Genomic DNA, 25,387 nt, shown 5'->3' with positions numbered 1-25,387 from the left:
ATGCTTAAGAAAGTCAGATTAACCATTAGAAAAGATCACCCTCAAGTCAAGGCAAAGGGAAGACTGACCCACAGATTGAACTGACAAAACATCTCAAATTTAAAACTATGTTTGAGCTGCGGTTGTTCATTGTAGATCAAATGACAAAACCATGTGATGAAACAACACTGTGCCATGACCATCTCATAGCCAGCAAACAGCGTGGGGAGTAACATGTTACAAAACTAACGCAATTACAATAATGTAATATTATACCCTTTACAAATCTCAGTTACAGTTACAATGCATTTTAACTTGAGATGTCAAAATCAGCACCAGTTACCTGGACCGGTGCCACGCTAACACCAAGTTGACAGAGAGAGATGCAGGCGAGTCGAAGAGAAAGAGAGCAGAGGACAAAAGTGTGGAAAATAGTCAGACAAAGCAGCAGAAATGAGGTTTCTCTCAGTCTGCCGTGGTACTTGAAACAAGAGAAGTGGTGGCAGAGTATGTGGTGGAGGATATGCAGCCTCTGTCAACAGTAGAATCGTCGGCTTAAAAAGCTTGTCGGCAAAATCCCCACCAACACCAGCAATGACAAGGTAAGCTAACGTTGTCATAGAGAGTGGTACCATACCATACAGTATGGTCACTGGGTCATGCACTGTATTATTATTACAAACAGTGACACAATGCTAATGTATATATCGGCAGAGCTTAAAGTATTCTGGCACCGTGCCGTATGGCTGAGACTCAGGCTCATACAGATCAGATTCCTGCTCTTAAATGTGTGGTGTAGAAGTTTCTAATTTAGAAGTGATTTCTGTAGAGACACTCACAGTGGAAATGCCGCTAGCTGGCAGCTAAAAACAATAGCAGAGCTGAGCAGAGCCGCCGTCGCCGTCATCACTTTGACTGGTGGTCATGCAATCTCGTGACTGGTTTGTATTGAGCGCTCATAAAATACTGTTACACTTTGACTGGTGGTCATGTTTCCTCGTGACTGGTTTGTATTGAGCGCTGATAGAAAATAATGTTAGAATTTTACTGGTCACCAGGTTAGCAGCAGTAAAAAACAGTGCACTAAAAAAAGAATAAAAGAATAGAAACAAAAAGAAAGAGATTGTGCATCTTGTCAGGTCATAAGGGTATATGTTACATTACAGTTATTTCTAGCTCTATTCCTAGACTTTAACTTTGTCTGCTTTTGTGATTCTGACGGTCATTGTTACTTATTGTATTGCACCATGAGCCTTCACTGTGCCTATTATAAATGTTAGTAGGCTACATAGTCATTATGCTATACCACATCACCCTCCACTGGAGATATATTCAGCTGCAATAAACTATAATATAGCATTTTAAAATGCTGTCATACTTCTGCGGTTATTTTGGTGAAAGTAACTAAAAAGTAGTGTAACACATTACAATTCAGAGACAGTAATATTATAATGTAACTAATTACTTGTAAATGAGAATAACTACTAATATGTAATGTATTACATTTTGAAAGTAACTTGCCCAACATGCCAGCAAATGACCTTGCTGTATTAGTGAGTCAAATTTGTGGAAAAAGTGTTTACTTCTGATGGAAAGTGTGAAATTTTTTAGCACTGATTTCTGATCTAAAAAGTCTGACCGATTGGTCAGAACTCTGACGTCCAATATGGCTGAAATGACAAAACACTGAACATCACTATCTTAGGTCCTAAATTTGCTGTGTCAGATGTTTGGTACACAAGGGTGTTTTTGCGTGATGGCTCAATAATGGATTCAATTCAAATATCTGAGAAACCGCATGGCAGCCATTTTGAATTTGAAATTAATTGTTAAATGTCCTTATCTTGAGTTGTTAATAACAAAAAGTGTGAAAAATTGTTACACAAGGACATTTTAATATGGTGAGTTCAAATGTTCATTTAATCCTAAAAAAAAAAATCCTGCCGTAGTTGGCAGCCATTAAGATGATATATCTGATCTTTTTAAATAACAATTCTGGTCTTGTTACATTTTGGTTAGTGGTTGCATATCGGGCTCTTAGCAGGGCTCCACCCCCTTTGGCATGACTGTCCAAAATGGATGCCATACGTTTTGAACATTTTGCAGGTGACGGCAACAAAATGGGCATGTAGTTTGGTACTGCCCCCAGATAAGAATATTGTTTTCACCTTTTCACCTGCTCAACCACGTCAACTCAGACCTGAACAAGCCAGCAAGGCCTGTGAGAGTCATGTTTTTTTTACTTTTAACACCATCCGTCCAGCTCTACTGGGTGAGAAGCTGACAGAGATGACTCCTTCCTTGTGTCCTGGATTGTAGACTACTTAACTGGCAGACCACAGTATGTACGCATGCAACTCTATGTGTCCAACAAAGTGGTCAGCAACACCTGGGCCCTTCAAGGGACTGTCCTCTTTCCCTTCCTCTTCACCACCTTAACCCATATTATACTCAAGCAATGCTGTGTCTTTGACCACCTGTGATAATGATAAAAATGAGGTTAATTTATTATCCTATTCCAATAGCCACTTTACTTGAGGACTCATTTTAGTGAGTATAGTTTATATGTTTATTGAAGACTCATTTGAGTGTTGTTTATTCTCAATAATTAAGATTTATATGAATAAACCAGATATTTATTTTACTCATGTACTCATGTACTACTTGTTTTTCAGCATATTTGGGAATCGATAAGAGAATCGCTAAAAAACCGGATCGATAAGCAGGAATCAATAAAGCATCGGAATCGCTAAATCCTTATCAATATACATCCCTACCTACACCACAGACTTCAGCTACTGCACTGACACCTGTCATCTGCAGAAGTTCTCGGATGACTCTGCAGTGGTTGGATGTATCCGGGAGGGGGACGAGGTGGAATACAGGGCTGCTGTGGACAGCTTTGTCACATGGAGGGACCTGAACCATCTACAGCTCAATGTGACTAAGACTATGGAGCTGATTGTGGACCTGAGGAGAACCAAGAGGCCAGTCAGCCCTGTCTCCATCCAGTGGGTCAGTGTGGTTATTGTAGAGGAGTATGTTTGAACCACGTGACAACTTACCGGGAATGTGTTCATAATCATGAACGAGAACATATTAATGTGTATTTTATTAAATGTATTGAATTTATGGTTAGTGTTTATAAATAATGACAAATTATGTTGCTGTAAATGAGAGGTGTGGATGTAATGTACAGGTGTGATGCTGTACATGTGTGTGTCGTGGGTCAGTGACAGTGCATATTCTGAGTGTTCTTAATTCATTATTCTTGTACATTTTACTATTGTAATTGATTGCATGTTATTGGATGTTTTATACATGTAACCAGGGACTACAGATGGAAACTAGGAACATAAATATGTTCCGGTGTAGAACTGTCTTTTATGAGCTTAATGTCTCTATGTATTGTCCCTTCAAATGAAGACTACGAAAAAAAAAGGAGTACAAATACCTGGGACTGGTAATAGACAATAAACTGGACCGGGGAAAGAACACTGACTCCCTCTACTGGAAGGGCCGGAGCCGTCTTTATTTTCTAAGGCGGCTGAGATCCTTCAACATCTGCAGAAAAATGCTGAGTATGATTTATGAGTCAGTGGTAGCGAGTGCGATCCTCTATGCTGTTGTTTGCTGGGGAAGCAGACTGAGGGTCACAGACACCAACAGAAGGCAAGGCCAGCAATGCTGTGGGGGTAAAACTGGACTCTCTGACAGTGGTGACAGAGAGGAGGAGCCTGTCCAATGTGAAGGCCATCTTGGTGAATGAGTCCCACCCACTCCACGATGTGCTGGTCAGCCAAAGAAGCACCTTCAGCACCAGGTTGATCCCACCACGGTGCTCCAGAGAACGCCACAGGAAATCATTCATGCCTGTGGCGATCAAACTCATCACTTTAACCTGACATCTTATATTATTATTATTATTATTATTATTATTATTATTTTACTTCTGCAATGTGTGCACTTGTATTTAAGCCTTATCTAATTAACAGTCTTTTACTTAATTAAGTACGTTTTCTTTTTCATTTCTTTCTTTCTTTGTTTAGTGTTTCTTCTTTTCATGTGTGATATTTCTCGAGCCTCTGTGACAAAGCAATTTCCCCTGGGATAAATAAAGTACTTCTGATTCTACGGCTGATTTCCCTGAGCTAACAGCTGGTTGTGTGCTTCATTCATTTACTTCATGGTGGAAGTTCAACTGGACAGGACAACAAAAGACCTCCCCATGTTGGTTGTGTGATCATTTGTTAATTTGACTCGTGCATTTAACAGATGATTGAAGACTTTAACCGAGTTTGGCATGAAATTCCACATGTCGCACACAGCCTTTATGCCAAACCCAGATATGGCATAAACAGTATTGCATTTGGAAACAGAGGCTTCCATTAGCATGGCAATGGTGTGAGCAGCATCATGCCTACAATTGTCCAAAAGAGAATATTTTACAAAGTGGCTGATTACCGACTCGTTGAAATGCAACAATTTTCCATAACAAGGCCTGGATGTAAGAACACCAGCATCAAAACGGTTTCATATCAACGAGTGCCACAAAAAGATATTCATAGGGAATCAGATGGATCACTGCATACATGGGAACGCTATCTATCTGTCATTTAAAGATGATGCAAACTAATGGCAAATGTTTTGGGGATTCATTATTTAGGCCAATCATAAGCATGCTAAATTAATTCAACCATACAACATTTCTCAGACATTCAATGTTTCCTCATGGCAGCAATATTGGATTTAAAGATGGTGGCCGATCCATGGTAGGATCAGTTGGATGCAGCCTTTTTTGAGTAAGAAATTATCACCCTTCCTGCTTAATGTGAAGATCTTGACCAGTTTTTGTTGTATATCTATAATACTATACTATATTGCTCATGGTTGAAGAAAATGCTTTCTCAACAAATGCTGTTTTTTTCTTCCGAGCTGGACGTTCAATATAAGATGTCTCTGCTTGTATCAAGCATCGACACATGTTTTTCCTCTGGAGGACAGAAAATGGAAATCCATTGAAACAAAGTGTTCAATTCATAAAACAGCAGGTTGGGTCAATGTTCCCATGGCGACTGCCAGTGTTGAAGAACAGCAGTGGGCAGTGAACGATTAAGTCCCTAAACAGTAGCAATTACAGCAAGACACTCTCAAAAAGTCAATCCAATAACAAAATACAGGCCATTGTGAAGTTCAGGACTTTGCTTTTGTGTTTGAAGCTTTCAATTGCTTAAAACTGATTTCTAAAAACCTTTATAAAAGAGATAAAATGCATAATATATTCTAAAGACAGAAAAAGTGTTGATGTCAAAATTGATTTGAATTATTTTTTATTTTATCTTTTGTTAGAAATGTGCACATTTTTGATTTATGGTTTAGCATTTATGGCATTTTCATTTGTCTCAGTTAAACATTTTTTATCAGGTTTGAAATGAGAGGTAATGACAGAAAATGTTATATGAAAAAGAAAGAATAGCACCTTGCGGGCAGGTGTTAAAATGTATTACAATGTTTTCCTACAGAGTAAATAAGGTAAAATGGTGTTAAACTGTGGGTGATTTAACATACCGTGTTTCCAATGTCTCACTTTTTTGCTGATACTGCAATGATGGTGATGAGTATGGTAACAACAATGACTCCAACCACCAGGACCCAGCACTTCCTCCTCCTTAACTGCCTCTGTGGGAAGAGAAAGAGTTCAGTTTGAGCTTGGAGGCATTAGACATACATCAGTTGAGACCAGAGATGATGTTTTGGCTAACCATTAAGTAAAGATGTGTGCGTAGTTTGTCGGGTTTTGTCAGTTGGTCAAAGGTATCTTACCTGCACCAGTATGACTATTATAAAGTATAAAATAGTACAGAAAAGTCACAGCAGTAAGTCAACATGAGCAATCAATCCACGACTGATCCCATCTCTGCTGAGTTGAATCCATCACTCAGAGGATAAGAAGTTATACGAGTCTGCATATTTTTTTTTTAGATTTCAGCTCCACATTTAAAATCATCATCCCTCAAACGCTGTTGAATAAATTATCTCTATTTGAATGATCCAGTCCTCCTTGCAGGTGGATTTTGCACTTTGTTCTCAGTGTGGTTTCTTCAGCCTTATGTTCTTCACACTGCGGAAAACCCAACCGCAAAAATCCCTATCAAAACAAACTTGGAGTGAAGTTTGCAAATGACACAATCTTAGTTGGATTCTTAATAAACCAGCAACAACAACAGTTTGGGAAAACCAGCATCAACACAGGACAAATTAGAGATATTGTTGCACTTTCTTCGATCTTCCACAGCTTTAAGTCTTCAAAATTAATGACGCGATGGAGAGCATGCTGACTTCCTGAGTCACGGTCTGCTCTATTAGCTCTGCTCGTCGCTAATAGGGAGCTGACATGTTTCAGTGGGAAGAAGTCCTCAAAGCATCAAACCGATCATTGCATTTTCAAAGCCCTGAATGGGTCATTGGTTTAACCCTCAGGAGGCTTTGCTGCCATTGGTTGACAACGTCTTTTGTCAGTGTGTAAAAGAATTGTACAGTAGAACATAGAAAAGAATCCACTGCTTGATCCATCTGACAAAAGCCCAGGCTTTAGCTCGCTGCCACAAAGGACTGTTCTAAATCTACCAACATAGAAAAAATATGAAGGAGGATCTCATATAAATTGGAATCAAATGTTTTTAGAGAAGGACCGTCCATCCAGGGGTCTGCCTTTGCCTGTCGTGGGCTAACTCGGGGTTTCCACTGGATACGTCTCCGCTGCGCCACGGCACCGATCCGGTATTTTACCGCTCTCCGCCGTCCGGTAATTCACACCGGTTGCGTTTTGAGTGCGCCGCGGTGCGCTCCGGTTGAACGACTGTGACGTCACGAGACAGAGCAGTTCTCACAATATTTATATAATCGCACGAGAACGTGGTTAAATGTATGTGTTCTAAACACAACAATAAACAGATAAACAGGTCAGTGTTCATAACGAAGGAGAACAAAAAGGTTGGACTCTCAGGTTTTATCATAGACACATTTTTTATCAACAGCCAACAGAGAAGAGATAAAACTGCACCAGTAAAACATGAACTAAATCAAAGTTGTTGCAGTTTACAGTGCAGTTACAGTATGATAGGAATCAATATAGTGGATGTGAATTTGTTTTTACAAATTATGACGTTTTGGTGATGTAGTTACTTGAAATATAATTGTGTTTCATCTTGAGAAGTAACCCGATATTTTATTGCGGAGTATGTGCTTAATTTCCTGTTTAGCTTCATTTGCTCTGTGCTGATTGATGCGTCGTGCTCCGGTGTCCTCCAGAAATAGAAGCCCTGCGTATATCTGGTGGAGGGTACCGGACTACCGCATCTGGGAAGGAGCAGACACGCACCGCAGCGAACCCGGTGGAAATTAACACATAGACTAGAGTGGAAACCTATCAGCTCCGGTGACGCGGCGGTGACATAAAGCAGCGGAGCCGCATCCAGTGGAAACTGGGGGTAACACCAGGCGCTAGGTGGGGGTACATCCTGGATGGGGCACCAGACAATTGCAGGATGACATTCAATCAGACACTCACACTACCATGGGCAATTTAAAGACTCCAACCAACTAACAGTCATGTTTTTTGGATTGTGGGAGGAAATTGGAGTAAACTCATGCTGCACAGGTTGAACATGCAAACTGCACACAGAAAGGACCCAAGAGTCCACCCCAGGGCTTGAACCCAGGACCTTCTTGGTGTGAGGCGAACGTGCACCCTAGAAAAAGATATATTTTTTTGTTTGGTATATTATTCTGTAATGTTTTTTGGAGTCATTTTGTGTATTTGTGTATCTTTCTGTGGTGTTTTTGTGCTTTTTTTTGTACAATTATTGTTTTTGTTGCCATTGTGGTGAGATTCTGAAGTCATTTGTGTATTTTTGTGTAAATATTTAGGTTTGTGCATTTTGACCCATTTTCACATTTTCGTTATATATTTCTGTAATGTATCTTTTTTGGAGTCATTGTGTGTATTTGTGTATCTTTCTGTTGTTTTTTTGTGCATTTTTTTGTATAACTGTTTTTGGTTGCCATTATAGTGAGATTCTGGAGTCATTTTGTGTACTTTTTGTATAAATATTGTTTAGTTTTTTGTTTTATTTTACTCATTTAGTGTATTTTTATTATAAATAAACGTGTGTTCCCGTGAAATGTTTGAGACGCTGATAACCAAACTCCATTGCCATTGTAGCGCCAATCAGAAAAACAACAAAACTGCGCAAAACAAAACGTAAAGCTCAAAACTATATGAGTGAGTAAGTAAATGAAAGTATTATGTAAAATACGGCTGTCTTTTTTAAAAACAAAAATCATTGTTTACCTTTGAACCAAGTGGTCAGAGTTTAACTTCTATGCACGGCACCACTCAAAATCTGCAGTTTTCCAGATGGAGTATTGAATGGGTTGAGTTCAATACCGACTATAGTGAAACAGCGCGTTAGTAAACAATTACACAGACAGTTATATGGTTTAAACAATGTGAAACTTGTCGGTAAAAGACTCACCAGTGGCTGACAGTTTCAAATGACTTATTCAGCGAGCTCTATTTTTTTTTAGAGGAAGCGGACTCCGTGTCCCGTAACTTAACGGAAGTTTGTGATCATGGGGATCATTTTAAATAACCATGAAATATTAACTTAAATAACTTTTATCACTACAAAAACGTTTTTAATAATGACTTTACTGCGACACAGTGACATCATGAACCCGCCCACATTATTGAGAGGGCCGTAATCTTAAAATTAACGTTTTGAACATTTTGCTACAAAATAACAGATACACACACTTGGGGTATTTGGAATACGTTGACTAAATTTCAGGTCAAACTCGTACCACGTCAGGGAGAAATTTGCTCCACACGCACACACACACGCACACACACGCACGCACGCACGCACGCACGCACGCACGCACGCACGCACACACACACACACACACACACACACACACACACACACACACACACACACACACACACACACACACACACACACACACACACACCTTTTTTGAGTTAATAGATAGATAACAAGCATCAGAATATAATTTCAACACTCCACTACTCCGCACTGATGAGCTGCCAATGAGAGACTTTCTGGTTACTAAAATGTGTCTGTATAGTTGTCACTTGCCACGTGTTGCTATCATATGTTTGGAGTGATGATTTCTCTGCACTCTGTTACTCTCACAAAAATCAGAAGAGCATGTTGGGATTCATTTTTGGATCTGTGTTATTTCCCATCTCAGCAATATTTTAGAGCCTATGTTCCCAAAGTGAGGTACAGGTACCCTAAAGGTTACGCAAATTGTCACAGGGGGGACACGAATAGAAATTAAAAACAGCGTGACAACATTGGAAACTAGAATATAAATAGAACAGCTGTCAGGAGCCTCCATGCATTGCCACAAATTTCACATTGGCCTTTGTAAGACTACCCTCTAGTGGTGAAAGAAAAACGCTCTTCAAAAAAGTGCTACCATGTAGGCCCCTACTTGTGGGAAAGTGGATTTTCAGCTTTGACAAACATACAGAAAAAAAAATACAGAAAAAAAAAAACTCTTTAAGAATTGTAGCAATTTGTATTTCACAGTTTTAGGGTGATGAATATGTAGTATTACTGCTGTATATTCAGTCAACAAATGTTTGGTTGATTTTTTTTTCCAAAAACAGAGCATAATTTGTCACTAAAAATATCAGTAGACTAATTAAATAAATCGAGATAATTCAGAATAAGATGTTTTCTTGCATGCTTACAGATGATGAAGATGATGATGATGATGATTATTATTATTATTATTATTATTATTATTATTATTATTATTATTATTATTATTATAATAATAATAATAATAATAATAATAATAATAATAATAATAATAATAATAATTGCTCAACAGGATAGGTAAAATTCTGAGACAAATTTAACTGAAGGGCTACAATGTATATGACATTGCATTATTATGTTTTTAAGTGTGCAGGAATAGAGGGTACATGGCTTTTAGTTAAATGTCTGAAGGCGTACGCGACTGTGAAAAGTTTAGTGACCACTGATTTTGAGTGATATCATTTGGATGTTGAAACCACAATTGTTTCTATTCAGATAACAAAAATGTTGTATTTTTTTTAACCTTCTCGAATTATTTTTTTCTTTTAATTGTTTTCACAAAATGAGTGGATGCCACAGTGTGAAGAGCAGAGGTTAGCATACATTTTTTGCTTCTCATCTCCTCAGGCAGGAGGATGTATGAAAGCAAACAATCAATGCTGTTTTAAAATGCCTTTTTCCTTCTTTTGCCAGCCTTTTTTTTTTTTTTTGCTACAAAGGCGGTGAGAGCAGCAACGTTAGACCAGAGCTGAGGCGGGAGTCTTTAAATCCTGACGTGCTTCAAAGCACGGGGAGAGCAATTCATCTTCTTATCAGAGACTCAAAACAGGCTTTCTGCGTGGAGGAGAGAGGCATGCAAGGAGAGAGCGAGAGAGAGAGGGATAGAGGAAAGAGGAAAAATTGCTGTCGAGTAATTTTCCGTTTAAACGTTCCACTCTACAACAATTTGCATAAGCAGCCTTGCGTCTGTGATAAGACGATTGGTAATTTTCAAAGGCTCTGTGGGGATTGCGAATTAAAAGCCTTTCCCCGCTATCTCCCCTTTTGCAGCTGGCCACCGCAGATTCCCCAGCTCGTTCATGCAGTTCCTCCTAAACTGTGCCTTATAAACTTTCTCTGCCAACCTCTCCTTTTCTGTGCTTTCTCTGACAGTGCAGAGTTGTTCATCCTCTCCCTGTGCTCTACTCCCTCCTTCTATATTCTCTATTCCTTTAATTCCCACTTTCTCTTCCCAATGTTGTTGTTATTTGAAGAGAACAAGACAGAAAAGAGGGTAGAGAGGGACAAAAAGGAGATTACTGTAACAGTAGAAGCAGTGCTGCAGTATTTTTAAAGAAGGATTTTCAAGATTGTGATGCAGCATTTGGAGACTTGCAGAGGGAGAGACAGAGGAGGAATAGAGGAGAAAGACTTGCTTCATCACTGACCCATTGAGTCCACAATCCCAGCACCTAAAAGCTTGAAACACTTTTGAAGACTAAGACCATTTGGGAAGTTCAGTCAATAGCAGCAGTTGGAGATCAAGAGAACTAAGTTGTATACCTTTCTTAGCAAATACAGAACATCCATTAAAAGTAAGATACCATTTCAGGGCGAGTTTAAGGACTTTTCTGTCTATAAACCTTGAATCTCCAAAGCAGGTTATTGAAGCACAAACAAAAAAGATAAAGAAGGCACTACAGAGACCAGTGTACTTAATACTAACAGACGAGCCGTTAATAACAAAAACAATTCATTATAACCGATTAGTCTCCCCCGACACGCTCAAGGATGTGTCCAATTTCACCGGGATGTTTACAGATGTGACTCTTTGTCCTCACACCCCCCCTCGATCCCCTACAACCAACTGAACTCTCAGCTCTGAACCATAAAATCTGACTGTATCAGTGGAAAGCAAAGTTTATTGAGTCTAACCCTAACCCTAAGCGCCATGTGGGTAACAACATAATAGGTAGAAACCCCAAGAACATATGATTTATGTTCAATGTGCCTTTAGGAGACCATAAAAAATAATCACAAAAAATAACAATTTACTCAGTAATGGTTGAATGTAGAAATGTAAGGACTAATGAATTACAGATTTAAAAATATACTCAAAAAAGTGCATGTACCCATAAAAGCAACTCAATTACATTGTGACGACTCAGACAGAATTCTGTTATACTGACATGTGAAACTATGCAGACTGTTTTCACTGTCAGCTAAACAAATCGTGTGCTAGCAGCTGCTCTCCACTGATCCGCTGACAGTCAGAAATTAAATACACTGTATGAGTTTATCAACAATTTCTGTGTGTCAAAATATTTACTGAAAATACGGAGAATGACAAATTCACTCATGAGGAATGTGTTGAAATGCCCAGCATTAGTAATAGTTGTGTCCTTTGTTTCTTTAAAAGTTAATAAAACAAATATGGTGCAAAATAATGCATGTTGTTAGGCATAGATCTTCTAGTAAGGAAATTTCAAAGGTTTTAGACCACATTTGAAAAAACAGTGTTCACATGTTCCTCCTATCATCCATATATTAGGAGACAATAAGACCAGATCAGTGTTAATATTCCTTGTTTGTGCATTGTGTAGAGCTCAAAGAAACAGTGTGGATGGGACTTCCACTACCTTGCTAAAAGGGTTAGCACATAATTTAATATCCAAACAAGAAAGACTGTAGACAAGACACAGACATTTTTGATTAATTGTTTACAATCCTGAACATTTGTCAAATGTTCCTGTGAAGTTGGAGAAATTTGTATGATGGTAGATATGTTGCAAAATGAGCGAGCCTGTAGAATGTGATGTGAGCGTGTGTTTAAAAATCCACACACGTGAAATGAATTTCATGTGACAAATGATGGGAAAAATTGTGAAGCTGTAGATTTAAAATGTAAACCCAAACAGAATACTCACACATAATCCAAGATGGCCGCCTAAAAGCAAGCAGGACTCGAACTGAGACTATAGGCCCATTCCCCATGTCCACACTCACACACACTGCCTTGAACCCAAAGCCCTCAGGAACTTCACTGACATCACCTGGAAAGTGATTGACTGTGTGAGGCTGTGAAGGCTGGAAGCACTAGAAATAAAAATGGGACAGTCCTTTGTTTTCTTTTGTTTTGTTTTGTATTTTGACAGCAATACATAACGCTCCTAACCATTGCAGCTTTGGGGCTTTGGGCTATAAAACACTCACACACACTTCTTTATGATTGTGTTTACAGTTTCTCTGTTTATTGCATCGCCAATGCATTATAAACTCACAAGTCAAATATGAAAATGAAATACTCACTCAAAACCTTGAGCTGAGTTATTTTTGTGACAAGTAAATAAATGTTCATGTTTTGTTCTCAGCTGAAAAAACTTCAGGGTTCACTGTTCAGAAATGTATTTACCTCCCTATAGGCTACATGAGGAATCCGTGTACCCTTAGTTCTATGGTTATTTTGTTTCAAAACCAAATTTAAAAATAAAAAAAAAAGATTTTAGTAGTAGTAGTAATCCCTACTTAATTACACGTTCAAAAAAATAAAGACTCTGTTCTGAACAATTAATAAATATTATTAAATAATTAATGCATTTATGTATGCAATTGATATGGTTTGACATCTTGTTTTGATTAACACTATAGCTGAAGTTAATGTAGTGGTCATGTCCTCCGTTTTTTTGTTTTTTATCCAAGCAGTATAAATGAAAAAATCATGGTTATTATTATTATTATTATTATTATTATTATTATTATTATTATTATTATTATTATTATTATTATTATTATTATTATTATTATTATTAACATTAAAGATCCCTTGTTCATCCATTGTTGCAATGGAGGACCCTGAGAGTTTTCCATTTATCAAAGGGGGGTACAGCATAAAAAGTTTGGAACCACTGCCTTCATTGATATCAATAAGTGTAGATTCTGCTGTGTGCTCATGTTGAAATAATTCTACAACAGGTTGGTTACATACAATTTGACATCAGCAAACGATATAGGTGTTATTGGGGGACGTGAAGTCCTGCACCAGGATACAGAGCTCCATAAATGATCCTCCAAAAGTTCTCCTTCCACTCAAAATCTTGTATAGTTTAGGCAGAGCAGCTGTAGCACTAACCGCTGGCTTTGAATGACCAAAATATGGTCTTCTCTCTCCCTTCTCAGGTACTCTATCTCTCTTCTACTCCTCAGTGGTAAAAAGTGAAACAATATGTTATTATCAAGCTGCTGTTTCAAAACCACAACAAAAAAGTGAAAAGGGTACTTGTAGTTTTCTATGTTGTAGCCAAAGAGAAAAGATTTGTTGTGTTTTTTCCCAATAGACGTGATACGTCAACGTTCGCCCCCTGTCCAATCAGAAACCTTCCCAACTCCCACACCTAAAGCGGAATTAAATAAAGGTGAATAAATGTGATTTCCATGTGAACCTCAATTCAGAATTTCATTCTGAATCATTTAATTCCAAATAATCAATTCAGAATAAAAAAAAATAAACCAACATAATGTAACCGTAATGTAACTAAGACATTATTTAATCATTGTTGCACAGCACAAAATAAAGTTTCACACACCTCCACATCCCTGCAGCTCCATGTGTGAATGTTTCAAACAGCAGGCTGTCACACAGTGAAGCAGCTGAAAACTGGAGGTGACAGCGTTCTGTTACTGTGAGAGCAATCATTTACCAGAGGAAAAAAAAACAAGAAGAATGAAAACGATTTAATCGACAAAAAAAAACATTTGAGTTGAAATGATTATTTGAATCAAAAGATCAGAACATTTGATTCTTTAATCACTGAATATGTAACGTTTCCATATGTTAAGAACTTTTTGTTTGCCCTCTTTGTACAACGACCATCCTTGTCTGTAATATAATGAACTCCATCCACGACTGCTGTTCACACATTGGAGCTGGATGGGGTGATGAGGCCACATTTTTTTTTACAAAACTCTGAGCTTCCCCAGTGTTGAAGTTAATGGTTGAGTCTGATTTGAGATGAGCTTTATTCTGCAGGTTGGTCATTTTGCTCAAATAAACTGAAAATAAACAACTTGTGAAGAACATGATTATGTATTTCACTTGGTCTAACAGGCCTCTTGTTTAATAAAAAGACCCATTTTTATTAAACAAGAGCAGTATGTTTACAATGGAGTTTTTACTACCATGACAAACATATTTTTATCTAATACAGTGTCTGTTACAGTGTGACAAAACTGTCAAATTACTAAAAAAAACTAAAATTAGTGTTAAAATTAGACTAAAACAAAACTAAAATATAAAAATGTGACTATATATAAACATTATCAATAGTATTTCAACAACTTTTTTTTCCTCTCTACAGATTAAAAAACACACATGGCAAAACACAATGCAGATCAACTATGAAACCTGGGTCTGCCACACAGGGAGTGCCAACTTATGTCTCCTGTAGAAAAACATCTAACCTCATGTGACATGAGAACTATCCATATAATAGATTCACGCAATGCAAAAAATATGGATATAATATTCTCCTTTCATAGCTTCTGGTGGGGAATTTGGAAGTGTATGAGATAAATAATGTTTACAGGAGAACTGCCTCACTCGTAATCAGCTTACATATAATTTACATAAATCTCAGAGTACCAAGCAGTCACTTTGATTCAGAAATTTAAGAGGAGCAGCAAATAATTACAGATTCCATGTGGAAGAAGGACAGACGATGGATGGATGGATTTGTAATTAACACAAGACTAGACCATGTGTAATTGAGGAACGCTGGCTGGAGCCATGGACTGACATTAGTGGCTCCATTTAAACAATGAAAATGAATCACCAAATCAGAAACAAAACACTCATTCACATTAAGTTTTTCCTGAAACTTAGTTACACCCTGGGTGGGCGTTCCCAGTTAAATGTGGCCTTATGCGTATTCTCCATCTGTTTGAGCTTTTTCCTCCTCGGTGCTTCTGAACCTGGAATAAGCAGCGCCCCACGAAGGTGAAACATTACAATAGCTTTTAGTCAACTGGATTTAAATTTTTTATTATCCTTTTATGATGCTGCTCCTATGATGTATATGCACCCATGTTTTATTATTCTATTGTGATGTTGCACTTGTATTCATTTCTCCACTGCTCTGTACAGCATTTTGTTATTTTATCTGCAAAAAGCACTTTATAAATAAATAACTTACTTAATACAAATGGTAAATGGACTTGATTTATAAAGCGCTTTATTTAGTGGCGCTCTTTCCTCACCTGCTGTCGGGAATTCACTAACAATGTGGCGCAAATTGGTGCACGTGTAGACGTGGTTGAGACGACCCTATTTAAATAAATATTTTGCTTGTTCAACGTGGAGAGGTGAGTGCACAAAAGCAAGAAATTAGATTTGAAGAAGATAAATTGGAAGCAGGTGGACGTCTCTGTCTGCTGCACAAACATTCAATAATGAAAATAAATAAATAAATAAATAAATAAATAAATAAATAAATAAATAAATAAATAAATAAATAAATGTGTTGTTTAATAAACTTTATTTTTCCCCTAATTTAATGTGGTTGCTCCGTCTGGTCCTGTAACTTTTTTCTTATCAGTCCATGGAAAACAGGAGCAGCTTAGTACAAAAACCATCCTATTGATCAGTTGATGCCATTGATCTAAGTTATTGCAGCAACAGATAAATGAGTAAGCAGCAACTGAAGATGATACTGAGCATCATCCAGCAGGTCTGTGAGCTGTCCTGAGTAGCACTTTGTCCAAACCTTGTGCCATCATGAGTAAATGACGCAGCTGGTCAGCTGATTTTGACCTGACGCTACTTACCATCAACGCAACACGAGAGTTTGAGTCAAAACCTGGAGAGGAAAACACAGCTCAGGTGCGTCTGGAGCGACATCCATGGATCTCTGCGCACGGCGATTCTGTGCACTGCAGCGTGCCACACCGGACTCACCACGGGCAGCCTCACGTTCAGCTGTTTCTCTCCCTCACACACAGTTTATTCTGCATTTTCTTTCAGTTGCTGTTAATATTGACTGTTGTCTTATTTAAATAATTTTTTCATAGTAGAATTAACTGGAGCATTTTTTTTTTCCCATCTCCAAAATGTATTGTGTCAACATTCACTGCAGCTATGATCTCTGTGTGAGTTTGCACCTGCCTGCGAGTCATACTATTTTCGGCACAAAAACAGCAACGGCAAACAGTTCCAGATTTGATTAATTGCATTGCGTCCACTGCATTAATTTATTTGCATTTCCCCCTACATTTTTTTTGCTCCTCTTCTGTGATTCGCCTACTTAACATATTCACCAGAGGGAAACTGACTAAATAAATTGTGGGCACTTTGTGACGCGCAGAACACGTGCAGTCCTGGGGTATGTACCCCTTATTAGCGCATGGAGTGATGTTAGCACATGTTTTAATCATGCACGGAGATTGCAGGGGAGAAGGGGGGGCTTAGCCCCCCAGGGATTAAAAGTTTTCGTTTACGTTTTCCCAAATTAATTTGAAAAAATAAAATTAATATAATGTACATAATGTACACATATGTTAAAGGTAGGGTAGGTGATTTTCAAAAGCTAGCATAATTTTGAATGTCGCCTCCCCGACGGCTCCGCCTTTACCCCCCTGTGCTCCGTCTCACTCACGTGTATGTGCAAATACACCTCAGCTCATCGTTTGTATTGTGTAGAAACGTTGTTGTCTCATGTCTCATTCAGCAGTAAGTAAACACTAAACTTTACCATCATATATGTTAAAAACATGACCAAAAACTCTGTTTTAACTCTGACAGCGGTAACGCACTTTCAGTGTGAGCTCAAACACAAGATGGATGGAGAACGAGCAGGGAGACGTGATTGGTTAAAAAAAACGGTTAGTTTTTTTCTATTGGTCGAAGTTATTACAGATTTACAGCTGCTACAGATGATGAATTTTCTTTGTTCCTTCTTCAGAGCACATAAGATCTTAATTTCTGTCAGGACATAAAGGCAATGTCAACCAAAAACTTAAAAAGTGTATCTGAAGAAAATCACCTGCCCAAGCTTTAAGTTCCAAAGTGACTAAGAAATTATAAAAACGGCGATATGAATTCATCATTGTCTCTGGTCTTTGGAGAGAGCAGACGTGTTTTCATTCGCTCCAATAACATGACCTTGGCTACAGCTGGCTACAGCTGGCTACAGCTGGCTACAGCTGAACAGCCTGAAAAATTGGGCCCAAGACTGAAGGAAAATGGTGAAAAAACCGCAGGGAGGCCCTTCAGAACCCAATTCGGGTTTGGAAGAGGTCAAGGAGATGATACGCGAGGGTCTACGAAACCTATCTGCCGAGATAAAGTCATTGGAAAAGACGCTGGAAAACTCACTGGAAAACCTACAAAGCGAAGCAAAGGTACTGAAAGAAAAGAATGAAAGAAATGTTGAAGAGATAAAATTGTTGAACGCCAGGGTTGAACAGCTGGAACAAAAGGAAAGAAAGAAAGATGTCATCATCACAGGCCTAAAGATAAAACCCAGGAGTTACGCGAGTGACGAAAAAACAACTTCAATTGAACAACAGGTCATTGACTACCTGGAGTCGAAGGACATTGTCCTGAACCCTGACAACATCAACTCCTGCCATCTCCTGCCAAAGAAAAATGATAACAGAGCTTTAAAAATAACCTTCACAAATATGAAATTCAAAGGAGAACTACTGAAGCAAGGAAATAAACTGAAGGGAACGAAGGTGTACATCAATGAAAACCTGATGAAACAAAATGCAAGCATTGCATGGAAGGCACGCCAAATAAAAAAAGGAGGACGTGGACGAGAAACTGCAGGATTTATATCACACCGCTGGGAAAAGAGAACAGAAAACCAATCCTCATCAAAACGATGGAAGACTTGGGAAAATACGAAGGATCCACCTAAACAACAACATTACTGATGGTAATCAGGGATATGGACCCAGATCTATATAAACACTGGAAACAAAACTCAGACTGTGAATATTTTATGGAGACTGAATTAAATGTGGAAACCAAGAGTACAAAAGGTCTGTCATTTATTCATTTCAATTGCTAGGTGGTGGGGTGATTAAGGATTACATTAAATTTAAATTCAAAGTGTTTATTGTCATATGTGCAGTTAGAAACACGTTTTCCTGTACAATGAAATTACTACCTTGCTTATGAACTAAGATATAATACAATGAAATTACTACCTTGCTTATGAACTAAGATATAATAATGTGTTTATACAAGTTAAATCTAACAGTGGAAAATACAACACTGCCAATAGAACTAACAACAGCTGGATTAACCTTGATGTAGAGACAAAACAAGCTGCAAACTTGTGTGTCCAAAAGAGACATTCCCGAGTGGTGACATTATGGATGAAAAGGGAAAAACCTTCCAAACACCTTCGAAAGAGGAACTATTCTTGAACTGGAGGAATGCTAACAACGTCTGGCAGGGAACAAGGCCAACACGAACAACAATAGAGAGGAGGAGGAATAAAAACAAGACAACACTGACTACAGATGAGAATACACAAAAAAGGACTGTTCAGAACAACTCAAGAATGTTTGACCAGAGAGACATGTAAACCCATGTAAATTTGCGATGGTAAAACAGGGGACGGGACCCAGATAAGCAAACTGCTTCTCTCGTCTCCTTTTTCGGCAGGTACAAAAAAAAAAAAAATGCAAAATAAAAAAAGTGAATGTAACCATGTCGGAAATAAACTGAATAAATAAAAATAAAATAAAAATTCAAAGGTTTATAAAATAAAACCAAGTGAAAAAGTTTTAAAGAACCAGCAGCCAATGACATTTGACCCTCCTGCTTCCCATAGCAGCTCAGAGCTTTGTTTGTTTACAACATTGCTGACACCTCGGGTGATCTGAGGTGTATTCCATAAAGGAGGCTTAACAAACCCATCGTGGGGTCAACATACCCCACGATGGGAAACTCTGGGTAACTGATTCCATTACAGCTGGTATGAAGTGGGTCAATCAACCCTGTGTATGTAAACCTTGGGTTACTTCAGTGCAAAAAAAGCCATCATCAATGGATCAAAGGTTACACAAACTACCATGGCAACCACCCGGAAGAGAATGATTTATTCACCCTGATGGGTGAAATAAGCCGGCGTTTGAGGATATGAGCCTGTTCTAAAGGTGTGTTCACACTGACCATCACTTCAGTGACTATAGTGGCTTAAATCGCCCGTGATTAGTCATGCTTTTTGGTCGCTTCATCATTTTATCACATCGGTGACGTGATGAGCGGAGAATATTACGAATAAAATGTGTCTGAGGAGACGTGTCAGCAGCATAGACTGGCTGCATAGAGAGCCCTCCTGTTACACTGGCTATAAAGACAGTGATTGCCGCTTGATATTGCATCATTTATATTGATTTTTAATGTAATGTTGTCGACAGTCATCTCAACGTCTAAAAAAAAAGTCATAATAAAAACTGAAGCGGGACGCAAATCCGCAACCCATCGCTTCCAATTCACTGCATCACCTTAACTTCAAAATGATGTGATCTATAGATCAAACTGTATTACAGTATAGAACAACAACCGAGCCTTAAAAGTGGATTAATTGTACAAACTGTAAAGCGACTTTGAGTACCCAGAAAAGCGCTATATAAAATTGATGTATAATAATAATAATAATTAATTTAAATTGACATCTCCTCCTTTACATTTGCCACAGATTTGTATCCAGGGAACTTTACTACAGACGTCAGTAGATGTTTTATCGCAGATCAACCTCTGTTTTTCACCTAATGATCTGCATCCACAATGTTAGAAAGAAAAATACCGTTTGAAAAAAAAAAAAAAAAGTGAAATAATAAATATATGAGCACGTCTGTGGTGTCGAGGTTCATTAAAGTATTCAGAAGCGGTGTTCAGGTGGGCGGAGCCACGTAGAAACCCAGGGTTTCTTTGATAAAAATCTGCCAGGGAGCAGGTTTAGTTCACGGTCAATGTTGCCATGGTAGCAGACTCAGAGAAGAACATACCTCGTATTCAGGAATGGTATACTCAGAGCTTCCCTCATTTGAGCCCGAACATACTCAGAGTTTGAACATAACCTGCTTTATGGAATACCCCTCTGTCGACCCATAAGTCTGTTTGTAGTGATGCACCGAGAAAACAAGTGACTGGAACAGAGGACGAGCACTCAGTACACACTTGTCTGGATATAAAGCCGTGGTTTGAGCGATGTTGTGATAATGTACTCGCCTGCCTTCCTCAAAATCGGCATCCATCGGCCATGGGAGCGCATAGACAATGAGCCAAGGTGGAGTTATGTTGTTAGATACTGTAAATGCCATAATCTGCGTTGTTGGACTTTTAAATGCCTTTAATCCATATGGATCCTTTTATTCTCTCCTCTCTGTTGTTTAACTTAGTGATATACAACTGACAGCGAGTCTATCCTTCCATGTTAAAGTGTATCTCCCATATTAAAACACATGTATCGAGTGTTGTATGATAAATAGGGATGTAACGATTCACTCAACTCCCAATACGATTCGATTCACGATACTGGATTCACGATACGATTTTCTCACGATTTATTTTACAAAATGGGACTGTAGACAAATGATGACTGAAAAATATTCCTTTATTTTTTGGGGGAAAATACTGTACTATTTTCCTTTTATTTTTCATTGTCAAAAGAATCCCTTGATAAACTATTCAAAACAATGCAATTTAACTAAAAATAAATCTTGAATGAAATAAATAAAGGAATAATACAAATGAAGAAGAAGCCTATTAATTTAAATTCTGGTTCTATAGTAAACAATTCAAAACTACATAATAGTTCTTTTTCTTTTTAAAAGTGCAACTGAAAATGTATTTTGTGCCTTAACAATTAGACTTTAAAAAAAAAAAACAGTCATTTTACTGTATTTACGTCAGATATTTGTTTGGACCAGCAGAGGGCGCTGGTAACCCAGTGGCATGCAGTTATTCCACCAGTTAAGAAGAGATGCTATGCTAGCAGACAGCTAATAGAAAAACGTGATTTTTACAGATATTCACGCAATATTACAGATATTCTTTCGGTGCTAAAGGGGTAAAGAATCATTTATGAGCATGTTTAACAGTAAATGGCGGCCAGAAAAAAAGTAGTAGCAGATTCCGCCCGTCACGTCCGCTTCTGGAAGGATTAATATATAGCGCCCTCTGCTGTTTAAAAAAAGTACTGCGATTCAATTTTCAGAGCATCGATGTGAACCGTGGTACCTATGAATCGATTTTTAACTGCCTTACGATTAATCGTTACATCTCTAATGATAAATCATGTAGAACATAATAAATAATAACACTGCTTAAATTGAGCAACTTTACTCTCTCATTCTTTAAGTTACAGTGGGTGCTGAACATTTCAAGCTGCATTTTGGATTTATTTTGGCAGGTCCATAATACAGCTTTAGAAACATATGTTACAGAAATAAAAAAATAATATTAATAAAAACAATTAAATTGGTACACTTGTTTTCATTCCTTATTCGAAACATTCGATACATATACAACGCACACGTTAATCCTTCCTGATTAATCATGGAGGAATATGTTTCTCCACACACTTTGAAAGTGTGCTGGGGTATCTGCTGTAGATATTCACTTACAATGTGCTTTAAACGTTGCTTTAGCAAACAACAGTGAGTAAAATGTTGACAGAAAATGGTTAAATGGAGTAAAAAACGATGAAAAGTGGAATGAGGGACATTCCTGAAACTAGAAAATGCCTCCTTATTTTTTAGGGATTTATTTTCTCTGTCTGTGCAGCGTCTGTTTCATATTTCTCCTGAACGCAGTCGTTTCTATGGCCTCTTTCTGGTGACAGACAGGGTTATGTGAATCTCCTTTTGACAAATTTTGTTTACTTTGATAATATGTTCAACTCTCTGTGGATACAGGGCCGGTGTTATGTTATAAGTGGGGACCATTTTAACTAGTGAACAATGACTCCCACATGGGGTTCATCAAATTGTCTATTTAAACCCACAAATGAACACTTTTGAGATGATTGAGGTTGCCCGCCCAGGGAGTAATTTGTGTCAGAACTGCCACTGTCAACACACAAAATTAATCTATATGCAGATTACATTTTCTCTATTTAGAAGAACCGTTAAAAGGCAGAAATGCTGAGTTAGCTGCTAATGCTAATGCTTCACACAAGCTGAAAATTCATGTTTTTCCTGGATTTTCAAACAGTGGCCAATAAGCTAATCAGTGTTGTTTCACATATCGGTCTGTCCATCTTGTGCACTTCCTTCAAATTTGTAAATTTCATTAAAATAATAGCTTAAAAAAAATTAATCATGGGCCTGGTTAATGAATGGTATACCTCGTAAATTTAACTTTTCAAAGTGTGAACTCATACTGTCCATTTCACACTCGAAAATCACACTTGTAGGAGAGATGAATGATGAGACTACATATTAGTCTTTCTTATTATTGTTTTATCTTATAGTTACTGATATTATCATGTAATATTATCATTGCTATTACCTTATTTAATATTTATTATTGTATATTATTATTATTACACATTTTATTTATAAGCACTTTTCAAAACTCTAAGACACTTTACAGTTGTTAAAACTACTACATTAGTCAAAAAAAGAAACAAACAATAATAAAGATAAAGACAGAAAATACATAACAATCATAAGTTAAAAGCTTGGGAGAAGGAGTGTTGAAACAAGGGAGATCTGTCGCTTTGATACTGCTTCTCCCATCGGTTTTCAAAAGTGCTCGGATCAGCGGAAAGCCATGGTCCCTGCGAGTCTGACTATGTGCATTTTTCCCAGGTTAGAGTCCGATATGCGCCCACTGGAGACCCTGGAAGTCAGGGCTTGTCATTCAGAGACAAAGTCCCATCATTGAGAGAGGAGTGTCAAGGTCTCTCGCTTTGAAACTGCTTCTCCCATCGGTTTTACAAAAGTGCTCGGATATGTGCATCATTCCTGGGTATAGAGTCTGAATTTCGTCCGGTGGAGACCAAGGACGTTGGTGTTTTCGTCCATCAGGGGTAACCTGTGTGGAAGCAAGGGGACTGCCCTTGCTTTAATACTGCTACTCCCATCGGTTGTCAGAAGTGCTCAGATCGGGCCGAAAGTGGTATCAGTGGAAAACCATGATCTCATCGTCGAGTCTGAATATGTTTAATATCAATAATATAAACACTGTTCAAACATCTCTCGCCCTATGACCCCCCCCCCCGGGTATCCCATGCGCAGTTCAAGAGTGTGAAAAGGCATATCGTATAGCATCGTATCGCCAGGGGATTCATTGTATGGCTAATGTATCGTATCACTGGTCATGTATCGAATCATCAGTAATGGAGATTCACATGCTTCATATCTGGACATAAATATAATGTCTAACTTAAATCAATTCATTCACATCATCTTTGACCCATTGCTGGACTGAATTATTGACAATTTGAACAGATGGGAAAGTCTGACTTTCCGCTGAATTGCTGCTTTAACAACAAAATCTTACCCAGAGTGATCACAGCTTCTGCTACGCAACGCATGAGTCCGTGTGGCTTCAAATGTAACTAAGTCCATATTTCTAGTGCAATATAATGTTTCAATTTACGGGGCGCTGCACTTATTCCAGGGTTAGAAGAGCGTAAGAAAAGAAAAGGGCTTAAGCAGACGGCAAAAAGCACGCAAGGGCAGATTTGAATGGGAATGCCCGCATTTTAGGGACACTCAGCCCAGAGTGCGTAACTGGGATGAAGGCGCAAAGTGACTGACTTAAGTATAGGGGGAAAATAGAGCGCAGCTAAAAAAGCGCACACGCACCACAGCTCTACCTAAAAGGTATCGTAATGACGTGACTCGAGCCATTATCACAGTTATACATGCTTTAATGGAGGTTGTAGTAACACGCTTGTAGTAACAATTGTTCATTCTTTTCCTTGCTTACGCCCGCCCGTCACCAAGCCTCCTAGCCAATCAACACTCACAGAACACCTGTAAACAAAGACACACATTGGCAGAGAAAGCTGCACGTAACCATGATGCCTTCTCGGCTATGGGAAATCTCAGCATCAGTTAACCACTGAATACACACAAGTGGAACATAACCAGAACATAGAACCCAGTCCGTTACAGTATGCACCTGACTAAAGCAGTTAATCAATCATATTTGTTCCCTGCGCTTCAGCAGCAAGTGAGGAATGAGCAAAATCAGCAAATAATATTCAGTGAATGTGAACGTTGAACATCAAAACGCAACACAACACCATCAAAATCCTGTCCCACTACTAGCAGAAATCACTTTAGAAATGATACCACAACAATATAAAAGTATTTTTGTGTTTATTAAAAAATAATATTAATGTAATAGAGACTTAAACAAAATGTAAAAAATAAATTAAAAGCCCAACAGCTGAGCGGGAAAATGAGGCCGAACTCGGGTCGGGCTCGGGCCAAGAATCGAAACTGCACTTGTTGTTACTGTATCTGAAAACTACTCACTGGTTTGAAAAACAAATTGTGAATTGTTAATTTTGAACTTTGAACTTTTTTTTTTTTGAAAGGAAAATGTATTTAAGTCTCCCTGATTTTGTCCACATAGAGTCAGGTGAGAAGTATTTATTACAACAAACCCATTTTGTATTACTGGTCTATTGAGGCTTTTCAGGCCACTCCCCACCCACTGGGAACCTGCTCTGAGTGTATGCAGGACTGATCCAATTCTGTTCATCCAATTAAGATTTTTGATTAATTGAAAGATTAATCAATTAATTTAATTTTCTGCTTGG

The 25,387-nt window shown here is 38.1% G+C and overlaps 1 protein-coding gene across 1 annotated transcript in view; it reads right to left on the bottom strand.

Moving 5' to 3' along the window:
• Positions 1 to 25,387, bottom strand: part of tsnare1 (T-SNARE Domain Containing 1) — a 214,675-nt gene that overhangs the window by 48,733 nt on the left and 140,555 nt on the right. The window contains exon 11 of the mRNA XM_028471586.1: positions 5,548 to 5,658. Coding sequence (XP_028327387.1) covers positions 5,563 to 5,658 — 96 coding nt within the window. The 3' untranslated portion in view covers positions 5,548 to 5,562. The remainder of the gene's footprint in view (positions 1 to 5,547; positions 5,659 to 25,387) is intronic.

The sequence above is a fragment of the Gouania willdenowi genome, chromosome 16 (genome assembly GCF_900634775.1).
Source record: "Gouania willdenowi chromosome 16, fGouWil2.1, whole genome shotgun sequence".
In the NCBI taxonomy this organism is placed as follows: Eukaryota; Metazoa; Chordata; class Actinopteri; order Blenniiformes; family Gobiesocidae; genus Gouania; species Gouania willdenowi.
The sequence above is the reverse complement of the archived record's forward strand: the minus strand, read 5'-3'. Positions and strand labels throughout refer to the sequence as shown.